Here is a 14847-nt window from a genome sequence, read left to right on the forward strand (position 1 = left end):
GAGATGATGGCATGGGACGGTGAGATGGGATGAGATGATGGAGAGACGGGACATGGTGAGATGAGATGATGGCATGGGACGGTGAGACGGGATGATGGTGAGGCAGGCTGGGACAGGGAGCCAGGCTGGGATAGTGAGGAAGGCTGGGAGAGGGAGACAGAGTGACAGTTAGATGGGATGGGAAGGCGAGACGGGATGATGGTGAAGTGATGTAATTTCATCCATGATGTCATCTAATGTGATCAGCTGATCAGTTGAAGAGGGACCCCTCCTGGGGATGCGGCGCCTCCACAATACAAATGGATGTTCTGGCACTGCCTGCTCTCTCTTGACCCTACACTATGCCCATCACCTGACGTCCAGACACTGAACCATAAGCCTGCAGAAGTCTCTAGCCTGATGCCTGACTTGCAGATTTTGGATTCCCCAGCCCCCGCAGTCCCATGAACCAGCGGAGGTCTTTAGCCTGTTGCCTGACTAATGGATCTAGAACCTGCCAGCCCCCACAACTGTGTGAGCCACTTCCTTGAAGTAAATCTCTGTATATATTTGTATGTGTGTGTGTACATACGTACATATGTGTAGACATAAAAACATACACGTCTTATGGGTTTGGCTTCTTTTGAGAACCCAACAAAAACAGAATTTAAGACTCTAATTCACATTAAGATTGCAATCGCCACCTGACATCAAGTGAACAAGAACCAGAGTTGTCGTAATACTCAGCAAACCGACTGCCTGTCTGCACAGGACACAGTGGTAACACAAAGCCACAAAGCACCAGTCACTGCCTGGAAAACCAGGAGGGAGTAACATGGGGCACAGGAGGCTGGGTGCAACTGAACACAGGTCTCCTCTCCTCCAGGCAGAAGCAGCCAGTCACCTCAGACATCACCCGCTGTCCCACGTGCAGGAGCTGGGCCTGATGAGAAGTGTAGCTGAAGGGAACTTATCCAGAGAAAACATTTTCATGAAAGAATATAAAAATAACAGGTCTATCAGATAACTGTTTCAAAAAGGCACAAAAATGGCAAATGCAGCCATTCTGCATGCCTGAGGAGAGCTTATTCCCAACAAGAGGTGGTGCTGAGTTGATAAGATCCCATACTGAACACAACCCCTCTGCATTTTCTGCTACTGCTGAAAATGAACTAAAACACTGGTGCTTCCTCCTAAATGCCCGCCACAGTATTGCCAATGAGACTGGAGATGGTTATCTCCATGGTACCAGGCCCAAAGTGCACGCCTCAACACTGGGGTCATGACCTGTTGGTGGGAAAGACTAAGATGCAAGCGAGAAGGTGGTGTCTGTGGGACTAAGCATCCGACTGTAAGCTCGAGCAGGAGCTACTCACTAGCATACAACACAGCCGCCTGTTCTTCTGTGACACCCGTCTGAAGGGTGTCCTCAGTGCATACCCCACAGCCGCACGTCGTGGGCCTGTTCCTCCGTGACGCCCTTCTGAAGGGCGTCCTCAGTGCACACCCCACAGCTGCACGTCGTGGGCTCTGCTTCCGTGACGTCCTTCTGAAGAGTGTTACTGGTGTACGTGCCCATGCCATCCAGCATATTCTTCCGTAATGTCCTTCTGAAGAACACCACTAGTGTACACCCCACGCCTGTGCATTGTGGGTGCAGTCTTCAATTCCTTTTTGGGTGTGTTCTTTGCAATGGTTCTGAAGAACAGTCTGCCCTAGGATGAATCTGTACAAACTTCCTACTAAGAAAGACAGTAACAGCATGAAACTTCTCAACAAAGGTCCTGGGATAAAGGCCTAGGGAGTGCAGCTAACCAAGAGGAGCCCTATGTATGAGCATCCTCTCAAGTTTTGGTGGGTCCTGTTGTTGTCAAAGGGAGCTCTGGTGGTGTAGTGCCTAAGGCATTTGACTTCTAACCAGAAGGCTGGCGGTTCAAATCCACCAGCCACTCCCTGAAAGGAAGGTTGGGCAATCTACTTCTGTAGCGATACCACCTCAGAAACCCAAAGAGGGCTCGCTCTGAGTCGGATCTGACTCCATGGCAGTGAGTTTGGTTTTTGGTTGTTGTAAAAAATGAAACCAAGAGACAGATATCAACATTGTCTTGTAATATTATTTGAGTTTTCTGCTTTGTTTTCATATAAGAAAACCTCCACCTCCGAATGGCACTAGGGTGCTGTTATCAATATCCCAGTGCTATGATGGAAACACACACACAAGTCCCCGGTGCCCGCCCCGTGCTGTCCGGGTCCATCTGGTGGCGTGACCATGGACAGCCAGCGTGCTCTGTGGCCGTGAAGACAAAGCACCTGCGTTCACCTGACACCATGCTCCCTGAGGCTCATCATTCTCTGCCGTGGGGTGTCCTGTGCACTGCAGCGTGTGCAGCATCATCCCTGGCCTCCACCCACTCGATGCCAGTGCCACCGCCCCCACCCAGCTGTGACAATCAGGAATGTCTCCAGACACTGCCCAACATCCTCGGGGTGGGGGTGGGGGGCGCTTTGAGAAGCGCTAATGTAGTTACAAAACCCGATTTTCAAAGTGTGCTCACGTGCCAAATTTGGGCAACACACCACTCAACATGATGACAGGTCTCTGAACAAAGTGCTCCATGACAGACAGAGGTATGCATCCAGAACTCAACACGTGGTGTGCCACGCGGCGTGCGCATGCCTGTGCTCTGCTTCCCCGCACACAGGCTCTCGGGGGCGAGCCCGTGGGCGTGGCGCCCTGGGTCCCTGCAAGACCAATTGGCTCACCTCTTTGTCCATCCTCTCTAAATCCTCCTTACAAAGTGTGTACAGCGGCATAGTCTCTGACATACTGGGTTGCCGTTTTCTTCTAGAAGGGCCAGGCCGCTCCGCGTCTGCAGTGCCACGCAACTCTTCATCAAACATCTGCTGTTGGTGTGGCTGAACAACTCTGCAATGAATTTTATAGGTCCCACATGAGGAAATCAGTTTGTACTGCATCCTTCAGCACTGAATCAGACCCTGATGCTTGGGCAGGTGAACAAACGCTTACATACTAACAGTATTTGCACTTGGCCAATAGGACCTGCCTGTTACACTTTAGTAGAGCTCATTTCAAACAGAGGTTTCCGCAAGCTATGCCAGGCAAGGGTAGCCAGGCCCATGCCCATGCCTGCGGGAGGCTGTCACCTACCTTCTTACATCAACAAAAGTCGGTAAGACCACATGGTCATGGACAGTGCCCACTGTGTCCCCATGAGAGTCAGAACAAGGAACACACAGAAGGAAGGTGAGGGACACCCTCCCAGAAACCAGCAGGAAGTGCTACTCATTCTTGTGACGAGGCCAAGGCAGCCACAGATTCAAAAAAGAATCACTTACAATCCGCCAATGGCATTCAAGAAGTGAGTTATTCAGACGACAAGCCCAAAAACTGCTAGTGAATTTAAGAAGTCTTCGATGAGTTAATTCCAATCACGCGCTCAGAAAGGACAGCAGATTACTAAACACAAATGGATTTCAGTCTCTCTCCAGGAAGTGATTTAACAGGTTAACCAAAAATTAAAGGCCAGAAGTGTGTCCCACAAAGGCTGGTCAGGACGACACTGACCTTCAATGTGCAGGAGCTGAGGAACCTGGGGGGTGGGGCCTCAAGGACAGAGGTCCCCTGCTCCAGGCACTGAGTGGACAGAGTCTGCAGCCTCCTGGGACACACGCTCAGCTCCCATCAAGGAGGCTGCTGTGGGCGGGCTGTGCCCCACGTATGCACCTGCCTCTCCCCAGCTGGGTAAGGCCAGACAGAGGGCCGAGTCAGGTGCTCCCAGATCCCCGCCCAGCCCCTGGCAGGCTCCCAGCAGAAGCCCCCCTCCCAGGAGACTGACTGCAGAGGTCAAGTATGTGGTGCTAAGCTGTGCTGGACCCCGCAGGGACAGACCACCGCCCTCCACTTCCTCCTCTGAAGAGTCACTGCTCACTAAGGAATGCCTTCTGTGGTCATATGTGATGGCAGTATTGTTATTTTAAAATGAATATTGAAAAACATCTCCGTTTAACTGAATGTGATAAATGGGGACACAACAGCATAACGCGTCCCAGCGAAAGTTTGAGAACCATTGTTCTTGCTCATGCCCTGTCTGCAATACCATCATCCTGACCATGTCTGTGGCAGTGATTTTAAAATCGCAGCCTTAAATAAAATGAAAAACTTATGAATTAAAAATACACCCACTCCTCACTTAAAGGCAAGGTTAGGCTCTGACTGGAGACTGTTCTGGTCACCTAGTGCTGCTCTAACAAGAATATACCACAAATGGGATGGATTTAACAAACAGGAGTTTATTCTCTTACAATTTGGAGGCTCTAAGTCCAAGTTCAAAGTGCCAGGCTCTAGGGGCTGGGTGAAAGCCCCTTAACCTTGGGCTTCAGCTCTGCCTCCTGCTCCTGGCCCACTGGAGCTGGAGGCTTTTCTTCACTCAGTTGCTAGCTTCTGAGACTGCCAAGCCCAAGGTTGACAAGTAGAAAGGCACAGTCCCAATGTCACCTAGCCACACAGCAGGCCATTAATTCAAGTCCACTGAAAGTCCCAAAGTTGGCAGAGCATGGCAGGCTGCTGAACATGGCTACATGCAGGGTCCAAGCGTGCCATGAGCTAGAGACCATTCCCAAAGCTGCTGCTTATATACGGGAAGCAGACCGCATCCCTAGAGTGGCTATTCAGCTGTGTGTGATAGATACCACCATGGAGGTGATTGCCAATCTCATCATGGGGAAAACTACCACCAGCTGCCCAGCCACTCAACCAGGCCCAGCCAAGTTGACATACAACTTTAACTACCACAGAGACCGCATCCCCTCATTCCCTCATCTGTATGTTGAATGCCCTGCTGGGCCCCTGCTAAGGCCACCTGCCACTCCCTCAAGCCACCTCAGGAGAGCTCGGCCCTCACTGCCACTTGCAGGGGAGGGCCGCCCAGTCTTCCAGAGCCAGGGTGGCCCCAAGCACCACCCTCTCCCCATCCTTGGGGTTCCATCCCTCTCCTGCTCTATTTTCAGGATGGGTAGCCCCAGCTCATCCCCTCAATGACTCCAAAACGCCCTTGGTGGCCTTGTTGGGGGCAGGGGGCTCCCTGTCCATGGATGGGTGGGCCTGGGTACCGTAGAGGGATACTGGGCTGCTGGGTCCCCCCACTGGCCCCTCACCCAAGCGTGCCCTAGCTCTCACTGGGAAGCCCTGCTTCCCTCTGCCCCCATGAGAATCAACAATATACAGCTACCACTGAGGCCGTGACGGCCAGGCCTGCCTTCTGCCAGTGGCCACTCACCCGCTGACCCCAAGCCTGCCCAGGAAGCCTGCCCCACCCTCATCTGGGCGTGCCCAGGAGGGAGCACTGAGTGGGCTAAAGGGGCTGCACAGGTGCTGGTCAGCAGACATGGGCTCCTGCAGTCCCGAGGCACAGAACTGCCCCAGCCCAGGGCTGCTTCTGACCAGGGCCTGTCCTGTCCCTGTTGTCCCCTGGGGCTACGAGCTACGACCAGACCCCAGGTCCTGCTTCCTCCGTGGCCTCAGCCTCTGGGAACCCCCAGGACCTCCTGGGTAGCCTCAGGCAGCTGCCAGCCCCACTCCACCCAGCACCCCGTCGGCCCCTCTCCTCGGTGGGGAAGTACTATGCAATCCCCACTTCCTTTCCACGTGCACATGGGTCTGCTGGTCCCCTGACACATCAGTGTCAGTTCCTGCCAGACCACACCATGAATGCTGAAACTGCAGGCTAACAGATTTTTCACTATGGTTGTAAATGTCGGTGTGGGATAATCAGATAGCCAATAATGAGTAGTAGGTACAATCACCACCATTCCTAAGTTCATGGTTTAATGATATGTTTTCCTTTAAATTAAAGGTTATTCCAAGAGTTCAATGAGTATTTTGAAAAAACAAGGACTACGACATGTGAAAAACATGATCCATGACTCATCCTGCTTTTCAATGAGTGTGGAGCTCCCCCCTCCACTGTCCCAGCACTGCAGACACCTGGGCCGTACAGCTCTGCTGGGGGGGTGGGGGGGGGGCATAGCACTGCAGAATGCAAACCAATACACCCTGACCTGACCATCCCTTTCCAGCTGTGACCAAAAATGCCTGCAGACATGGCCAAGTATGGGGGAGGGGCGGAACCACCTTGAGTCTCAAGCTCAGGTTTGAGGAGGAACGGGGGTATCTCTGCTCTGTCACATGGGATCAGTCGTCGTTGGTTGTACCTAGTGCTGCTGTAACAAGAACACAAGTGGGTGGCTGTAACAAACAGAAATTCCATCTCTCACAGGTTACGAGGCCAGAAGCCTGAATTCAGGAAGCTATAGAGGAAGGTCTGTAGGCCACGCGTCCTTTGGCGATCACCATGTCTTGGCGTTTATCTTCCCCTTGGTTCAGCAGGTTCTCAGCACAGGGATGTTGGGTCCAAAGGCTGCGCTCCATTCCCTACCCTGTTTCCTGGTGCTATGGAGGTCCCTCTGCTCTGCTGGCTTGTTTAATGAAGACAGCACCCTTATCCTATATGTTGTATCCTGTCTCATTAACGTAACTGCCTCTAATCCTACCTCATCAACATCACAGAGCTAAGGATAATTACAGCAGACATAATTTCACAGGATTCAATTCAAACCATAACGCGGCCAAATCAACTTTATGGCCGTGACCATGTGATCACTTCTAAGAAGACAGAAACCAACACTGACAGCAAGTATAGTAAAACCATAAAAGGTGTCAGAGCTCTTTCCACCAAACAGCTGCATCAGCAGGTTGGTTGCCAACACAGGTGTTGAACCCATCTCAAGGGAGGGCCTGTGATGGCTTCTGGGGCCCCTGCAGTATGGCCCACCACTCACCACCACCACCTCCCACCACACCAGCACATGCACACAAGGTTGGACTAGCACAGTGTCTGCTCGGAGTCACCCCATTCCCCTCACTCAACTGTTCCTGCCCTTCCAGGCAGTTCAAGGCTGTCTGGCTCACAACTTCCCTGACTTCCTTGGCAAAAGCAACCTGGTTTATCCAAATCCCTCCAGGACATGCCCATCTTCCAAACTGAGCATCTGACTACACAGACCTAACTCGTTTGGTCATTTCATGTTTATTAACCCTATCTCCACAGCTTTGGGAGCTTTGGGAGCATAGTGCATAAGGCACTTGACTGCTAACCAGAAGGCTGGCAGTTCAAACCCACCAGCCACTCCTTGGAAGGAAGATGGGGCAATCTACTTCCGTATGTTATTGCCTCGGAAACCACTATGAGTCGGGTCCACCTTGATGGCACTTAACAACAAACAACAACTCCACAGCTTGAACAGCACTACATACATGGTTTTTATTTACTGCCACAGTCTCATTATAAATTAAGGTTATTAACACCCTGTGGCACTTGTGGCAATTAAATGCTAATTTGGCTTAATTCTTTTTGCTATATATATTAAAGTGAAGAGGTAAACTGATCTTTTTTTAATTGCTTAAAGAAGCTGTAGAGTTGATTACATGATCACCTATCAAGTCATGCACTTCAGAGCATAACTCAAAACAAAAACCAAAGTCACCGCCCGCAAGTTGGCTCCAACTCATAGCAACCCCTCTTGTTCAGAGCACAGGGCAGGTTGACAAACTGCAGTTAGCCCTTCCCTCCTGAATAACTTGTGTGTGTCAGGCAGCAGGACCTCACAGACGGCCTCCAGCTCTTCTATAAACAGAGCTTTCTCATCATTGCGTGACATCCCAATGCTCGAATGTCTCGCACTTTTTCAGACAGCCCACCCTGGCCACACACTCGAGGCGCACCCCCTGTGGACAGTGCTGCAACGGCTGTTTCACAGCCAGTGGTCACCTACTGCCCCACGTGAGCTCTCCCTGGTGTTCTGGCTTGTTCCTACTCGTCTGTGCTCCCACCTGGGAGCATCCTCCTTCAGCCTCAAGAGTTCCCTGCAGTGGCGTTTGTTGTGGGTCATTTGCTCAGATTCTGTCTGAAAAGTAATCTGTCTTGTCCTCATTCCAGAAGTTTTTCCACTGGGTATAGATTTTAGGTTAGTAGGTTTGTTATGTCCTTCCATCATTCTGTGGCACTTATCATCTGTTGAAAAATTGGCCCACGAGACTCACCATTGCTCCTCTGAAGATGATGCATTTTTGTCGTCACTCTGGCTGCTTTTAAGATTTTCCCTTTGTCATAATCTTTCAAAAAACTGAACTGTTGGGGGGATGAAGTGGAAAGGCGAAGGGGCCCCTCACTGAAAATTACAGGACTGTAACAGACTTGTTGTTGTTGTTGTTATGTGTCGTCAAGTCGGACCCAACTCATAGCAACCCCTCCTTGGGTTTCCAAGGCAAGTATCACTACGGAAGTAGATTGCCCAACCTTCCTTCTGAGGAGTGGCTAGGGGGTTTGAACCTCCAGCTTTCTGGTTAGCAGTCAAGTGCCTTCGACGTTCATCATAGTGACCAACTTGCTATTTTTCCCTCCCTTTTGCTTTCTTTTAAGTAAACAGAACAGCCAAGCTCTTCACAGACACTGTTTTGTTTTTGTTTTTTAAAATGTGATTTGGGTGAAAGTTTACAGAGAAAATTCACTTTCCATACAGTAGGTCACATACACTGTCTCATGACATTGACTACAATTTACAGCAACGCAACAGCTCCCCTCCCACTTCCTCCCGATAGTTACCTCTTCCCTGTGTCCATTTCTCCATGCACTCCTGGCTCCTGAGCTGTCTCCCTGTGCATACACAGCCCTTCTTTTTCCCATGATTGAACTCTCCAAGGAGTGTATCTAACTCAGGTAAATGTTCAACTCCTATGCCTGTTTTTTGTTTGGCTGGAAGCCACATGTGTGGGTTCAATTTCCGACCTGAAGGGCAGCTAGGGGCCATAGTCTCAGTGCTTCCATCAGGCTCTATCAGACCAGCAAACCTGCTCCCCCCCCTATTATTCCCCAAATGATTTAGAGTTTCATTCCACATTGTTCTCCCTCTCTATCCAGGATCTCCTATAGAGATGCCCCTCTGAGTGGTTGAGAGTCGTAGCCAGACACCATCTAGTTCTGGTCTCATAGTCATATAGGCTGTGGATCACATAGTTTACCAGTCACTGGGACTAACTGTTTTCATGAATCTTTGGTTTTCTTCATTCTTCTTTGCTCTGGACGAGGAGAGACCCATCACTGCAGATGCTGAGTTCTTCAGGTTTGTTATTTCCAACTATACATTCTCTAAGCATAACCCTCTTCCCATGACTAGTTTCAGCTAAGAACCGTAGCCTACGAAGCAAAACCACCCTGCGAAGAGGGATGCTGAGTCTGGCCGCCCTGGGGTCCTCAGGCCCCTTCCCATCTCCCTGTACTATCATGTCTGCCCCTGGCTCGGGGAGTCAGGCATCTTAGAGAAGGGATTCTCTCTGCCTCCTCAGGTCTCCATACTCAATAACCTGCTTTCCCACTTAAACCTGTTGTGATCATTGACTCTTCGTGACGGGGGTTCCTACAACATTAACCATGACGTGTTTATGATCTGGTTTTCCCCATTTTATCCAGTTTGTGGTTGGCTGAGCTTCTGGAATCTGTGAGTTTGTTTCTCAATCTTTATCTCTGCCTGCCCTCTCTATCCTGGGAGGCTGACGTTATGTGTGCTGGACCTCAAGGCTGTGTCCCTTGGGCCCTGGTGTTCTGCTTTCCCTACTCTCTGTATCCTGCCAACTTGGGTATCTTCTATTAATCCATCTTCCAATTAAGTTTAGAGGTTGTATTTTTCAGTTTTAGAATGTGTCTCACACAATTATTCTAAACTCCAATAAGACAACGTTAGTCTTTGTATCTTTTGAATCCCAGCCAATTGGTACTGCTTTTCAGCATGCCTCGTAATTTCTGAATGGATATTGTATATTATAGATGAAAAACTGTGAAGGCTCCAAAGTAGGTGGCTTACCTGGGCAAATGGAGTACTGAGATGCCATTCCAGTCTTGCTGAAGTTTGGACTGTGGCTTTGTTAGGGCTTATCTACTAGGGCATGGTCCCTCTGAGATCTCAGCTGAAGGTATGGGATGGTTTGCCCAGGTCCCCATACCCTGGCAGGTTGTCAACTCTTAGCTGTTTCTCCCATACTTGGTGGCTCATAAGCCTTCTACTGGCTGTTTGTTGCTGAGGCTCCTAGAGTCTTACTCTAGTACATTCGCAGCTCGAGAACCACAAAGGGCATCTGTATGCTGATTACTTGGCCCCACTTCCGTAGTCCTTCTTCTCTGGGACTTTGCTCTCGATCCTCAGCCCCTATTTCCTTAGCCTGCCCTGTGCTTGGCCTCTCTTCCCCCAAAACCACCGTTTGGAAAATGCCCCCAGAGAAAAGCCAGGGAGCGTGGCACTTGTCACCCAGGCTTCTCTCTTTCCAGGAACTGCAGCCTTCAGCCTTGCCCACATTAGCTACTCTCCTGTGCCTTCACCCGACTGTTTCCTGAGTTATGTCCACCGGCTTTTACAGTTATTTTCAGTAGGAGGGCTGATGCAATAAAAGGTACCCCATTACAGCTGCACACAGACACAGAATCATCAGATTCTCATGCACTCACTCATAAAGGGCCAATTCCTAGAAGCAAGGTGTTTTCCTAATGAAGCGGCCAGAAAACTTCCCCCAGAGTATGCCCACATATACTCCCTCAAAGTACGTGTCCGCTGAGTTCCCTCCAGTAGTGGTCAGCATTGGAATCACCACTTCTTACTTTTTGCTTTAATCCACGTTTTCCTGATGACTACCAGTGAAGCTGAACACTTTCACGTATGCTATCAGCCATCAGAACTTCCTCCCGTGCCACTTGTTTATATTCTTGACCCACTGGCGACAGCATCACTCCAAGTCATCCATCCCACCTCCTTGGGTGTGTGCTTCCACTCACAGATACAGGACCTACACATACAAAGATTCCTGAGGCCTGCACGTTTTCTCACATTGGTATGGTTGGTCTATCTTGAAGCCGGTACCACACCATTCTAACTCTGTATGTTTTAATGGGCTTTGATGTACAACTCTGTGAGAAGTTTCTTTAAAATCATCTAACACCTCTCCTATCTTCCAAGACTTCCATTTTCACCTTATGAAAACACAAAAACATAGCTACCATTATCTTGAGTACCCACTTGGTTGGTCAGCCTTTTTTTGGTCGTTACTTGCTTTCAACCAAGGATGCTACAATTATCTTTTTTCCTAAAAAGCTGTTATTTTACAATTTAACTCAGCAGTCACTGGTTATGAATAGCAAACAGCATGCCAGCAGCGAGTCCCCTGAGAGGCAGGAGTGGTGAGAGCATGGTGTTGGCCAAGCCTCCACAGGGCAAGCACGCTGGCTTGCTGGCTGCTGCAGCTCCTGCAGGGGGCCATGTAGAGACACACGCCCTTGTCCAGCTGGCCAGAACGGCAGGCCCAGTCACTTCTGTGCAAATCAGGGTGGTCTGTCTACCACAATACCATCCCTCCTCACAGCATGGCAGTGCTTTCACGAGGTCTGCAGGTCTGGCAGAGACATTCTGGGAGAGGGACTCACTGCAGATACCCTGATTAGCTGGAAATCCAGCACACGTGTTGGAAGTGAGAAGAATCTGACCATATCAAAAACATTTCAGCATAGATTCTACATGGTAACAAAAACACAGGGAGGCTATCTTTAAGAAGTGAAAACCTATCTGCATTGACATTTTAGGAAAGGGGACGATAAGACTAGATTTAAAGAATCAATCTACCTCTGGAATCCTTTGGGACAGTAAAATACATGGTGCTCCAAGCTAAAACCTGTATTTCCCAAGACACCAAGAATTGGAGTTACTACAGCTGCTTCTGGAGAGCCATTCTGGCTTGGCTATCAACCCCACAAATGGGGAGCTGTTAGTTCATCAGTTTATTGAGCAGCAGTAACAGCACTAGAGAACACCCAGGTATCTGCTCCACCCTTGTGGGCACAACAAGGCCCTATGATAAAAACATGTAGAGTTTATTTGAAACAACAGGAGATCACTACAGAATTTGGAAAAAAAAAAAAAAGGAATACAGAAAAAATATGTGGTGACAAATATTTCAAGGAAAATTTGGGAACACGGTACAGAGCTCAACTTGACCACCATTCTTTATGACCCTCTGAGCACAAGTGTTAACTATGAAGTCTGCATGTTCAAACACAGGATGAAAAGCAGAGTAAAAGCACAGCAGTGGGACAGGACAGACAACTTGCGGTGCGTCCACACAACAGGAGTCGAGCGGTTACTGAGGAGAGCCATTCACCAGGAAGCAGCTGCAGCTGTGTGTCAAGGACGGTTGAAGTTCTGTCACTGTGAGCAGTACTAAGTGTTGGTGTCCGTGTCTGTGTGAACCAGCCTGAAGGGGGGAAGTGACACACAGCACACCATGCTAAGAAGGGGTTGGAGTGACTTGCTTTTGTACATCTCTGCATTATTGAACTTGTTGCAATACTTATGTAATTTAAAAATTCAAGAAAACAGCCATACTGCCTATAACTCAATTTATACCAACTGTCAGCCCCAGGAATGCCGTGGAGCCACATCAGCTGCTCCACGTGTCTGCGTGCTAAGCTAGCTCAACCCTTTCCAACCCCGGCCAGACCACTGGAACCTCAGGCCCCAGGCCCTGAGCAACCTAGAAACATGTGCTGAGCTGCCAACACTGGTCACTCTACTAAGAAAGTGATTCATCAAAGAAAGAAATAATAGAGACCTTTATACAAATGGTAAGAACTCTAACGGAAAGACGGTAATTCCACAACAGAAGAAATGAGCGAAACGAGGCAGCAGTGGGCGAGAAAACAAAGTCAGGTGGAAACGTGGACAGAAGAGAGAAAGAAAACGCATCTTCTGTTCAAGCTAACACATAAGAAAGAAAATAAGAGGAGGCAAGTAAGGGGTAGCGCCCACACTACTGCCAAACCTAAACACCGTTTGGAGGTCAAGATCCAACCATTTATAGGAATGACAACAGTACCCAAGAAAAGGTGTAATGTGCGATGGTGCTTTCTGCCAAAAGCCCCCACAGACCTTTCTGGGGCCACCAGGGATGGGGGCTGTTTGGGGGCTGCAAGCCTCTGTCTGCAGCACCCTCTTGGCCTCCCTGGGTCCTTCTGAGGGTGATGCCCTCTCCTCTCATGGCATGCGCCAGTGCTTGAACTAGCCTGTCTGCACCTGCTCCAAGCATGTGTGGGCAAGGGGCATGACCCCATCTCTACATTAACTCTGGTGGGATCACGCTGGTTAGTGCAGACAGCCAGGCCCTCTCTCGGGGCCAAGAGCCCCCATCAGCCACCCCTAGGAAAGTACCTAGTCTTTCTAGGAAAAGAAGGTGACACCAACCCACACGTCCCCTTCCAAAGTAAATGGGACATTTGAGAGCCCTCAGTAGAACATCAAAGCACACTCACTCTAAGGCTGTTTCCTGGGTGGTCTGTGTGGCTCTCCACCCCAACTTGTGGGCTGATGTCAAGTACCCAAGTACCCACGGAGCACGGCGAGCTCTTCCTCTTTCCACCAGCGTGGCACCCCACTCCGTTCCACTCCACATGCCTTCTTGTCCCTGGGCTGGTTTTTTTACTCCAGTCACAATTCCATGCTGCCCTTCCCCAGCACTCTGTGTGGGGCTTGACTCTCACTGCAGGCAACATCTCTCTGTCTTGCCAGGACAGAAGGCAGGGCTGTTCTTGCAGATCCTGCTCTGACAATCCTGCTGCACTCACCTCTTCCCACATGAAGCCCACAGCCCATATGTGTCCTGTCTTGAAAGCCACATCCTGGGTGGCCTTGAGCAACCACAGATGTCTGTGCCCACACCTGGGGTCAAAGATGAGGAGGAAGGGATGGACAGACAGCCAAGAGCATGACAAGCAGGAGTCCACCTGAGACTAACACTCCTCACTTCACACACCAGTACCGCTAGTTCCCTATGTAACCAAGGTAACACAACCAACACACGAGTTAACTTCAGCCTGCCCTGTGCCTGAGATGTACCTGAAGGAAGAATGCTCCCCGTGGGCTGGCAGTGAGGCAGGTGGTGCGGGGGTCTGCGCATACGGGGGCAGCGCCATGGGCTGGGTGCCCTTCCTGATGAGTTTCCCGGTGCTGGCGTCATAGATGCGGGCCTCAGGCCCAGGGGGACTCCTGGGGTGGACAGGTGTGGGGTGGAACAAGGCCGCCTGGAAGGTGCTCTGTCTGTCGGCGAAGGCCGTGGGGCTGGTCTCCCTGCCAGACAAGAGCACATGTGAAGGCACAGGGCAACCCACTAGACCATCCCCAGGGACTTCAAGGCAGACGCATGTGGCTTGTCTTCAGTTCCAGAGCCCAACCCAGCATGGAGAAGCTGGAGACAATACCTGTCCCACCAGCCCTGCCAGCCTCGTGCTCAGCAGGCTTTGTGTGCAGAGACGGTGCCATGCTGGCAGGCGCCTGCCCCACCAGAGTCCACATACACACACTTCCCACTTATTGGTGACTACGAACATTCCATCGTCATGTTTTCTGACACCTGCTTCTGAGCCTTCTGACAGAGAACAGTAATTTTTTAAGCCTCTCTCAACAAAAGAGTTCATTCTTATGACTTGTTGCTTTTCTTGATACATGTGACTCCTGCCTCAGAAATACTTAAAATACACCTTTTCCATATTCCTCACCTACCTCTCTACCCCTCTTCCTTCTCAGTGGTATCACAGAACCTGCGGTAACTTCACAAGGAAGACCCTGTGGTGACTTCGTGAGGAAGACCCTGTGGTGACTTCGTGAGGAAGACCTCATGGAAACGTTGTGAGGAAGACCCCATGGAAACTTCGTGAGGAAGACCCCATGGAAACTTCGTGAGGAAGACCCCATGGAAACTTC

General features: G+C 50.2%; 1 protein-coding gene across 1 annotated transcript in view; it reads right to left on the reverse strand.

The window, feature by feature from the left end:
• Nucleotides 1–14847, reverse strand: part of CTDP1 (CTD phosphatase subunit 1) — a 56871-nt gene that overhangs the window by 23435 nt on the left and 18589 nt on the right. The window contains exons 9-10 of the mRNA XM_007953309.1: nt 13984–14214; nt 2743–2905 (exon numbers count right to left, since the gene is read on the reverse strand). Coding sequence (XP_007951500.1) covers nt 2743–2905; nt 13984–14214 — 394 coding nt within the window. The remainder of the gene's footprint in view (nt 1–2742; nt 2906–13983; nt 14215–14847) is intronic.

This window comes from Orycteropus afer, unplaced genomic scaffold (genome assembly GCF_000298275.1).
Source record: "Orycteropus afer afer isolate SDZICR_OR568_19922 unplaced genomic scaffold, OryAfe1.0 scaffold00385, whole genome shotgun sequence".
Classification (NCBI taxonomy): Eukaryota; Metazoa; Chordata; class Mammalia; order Tubulidentata; family Orycteropodidae; genus Orycteropus; species Orycteropus afer.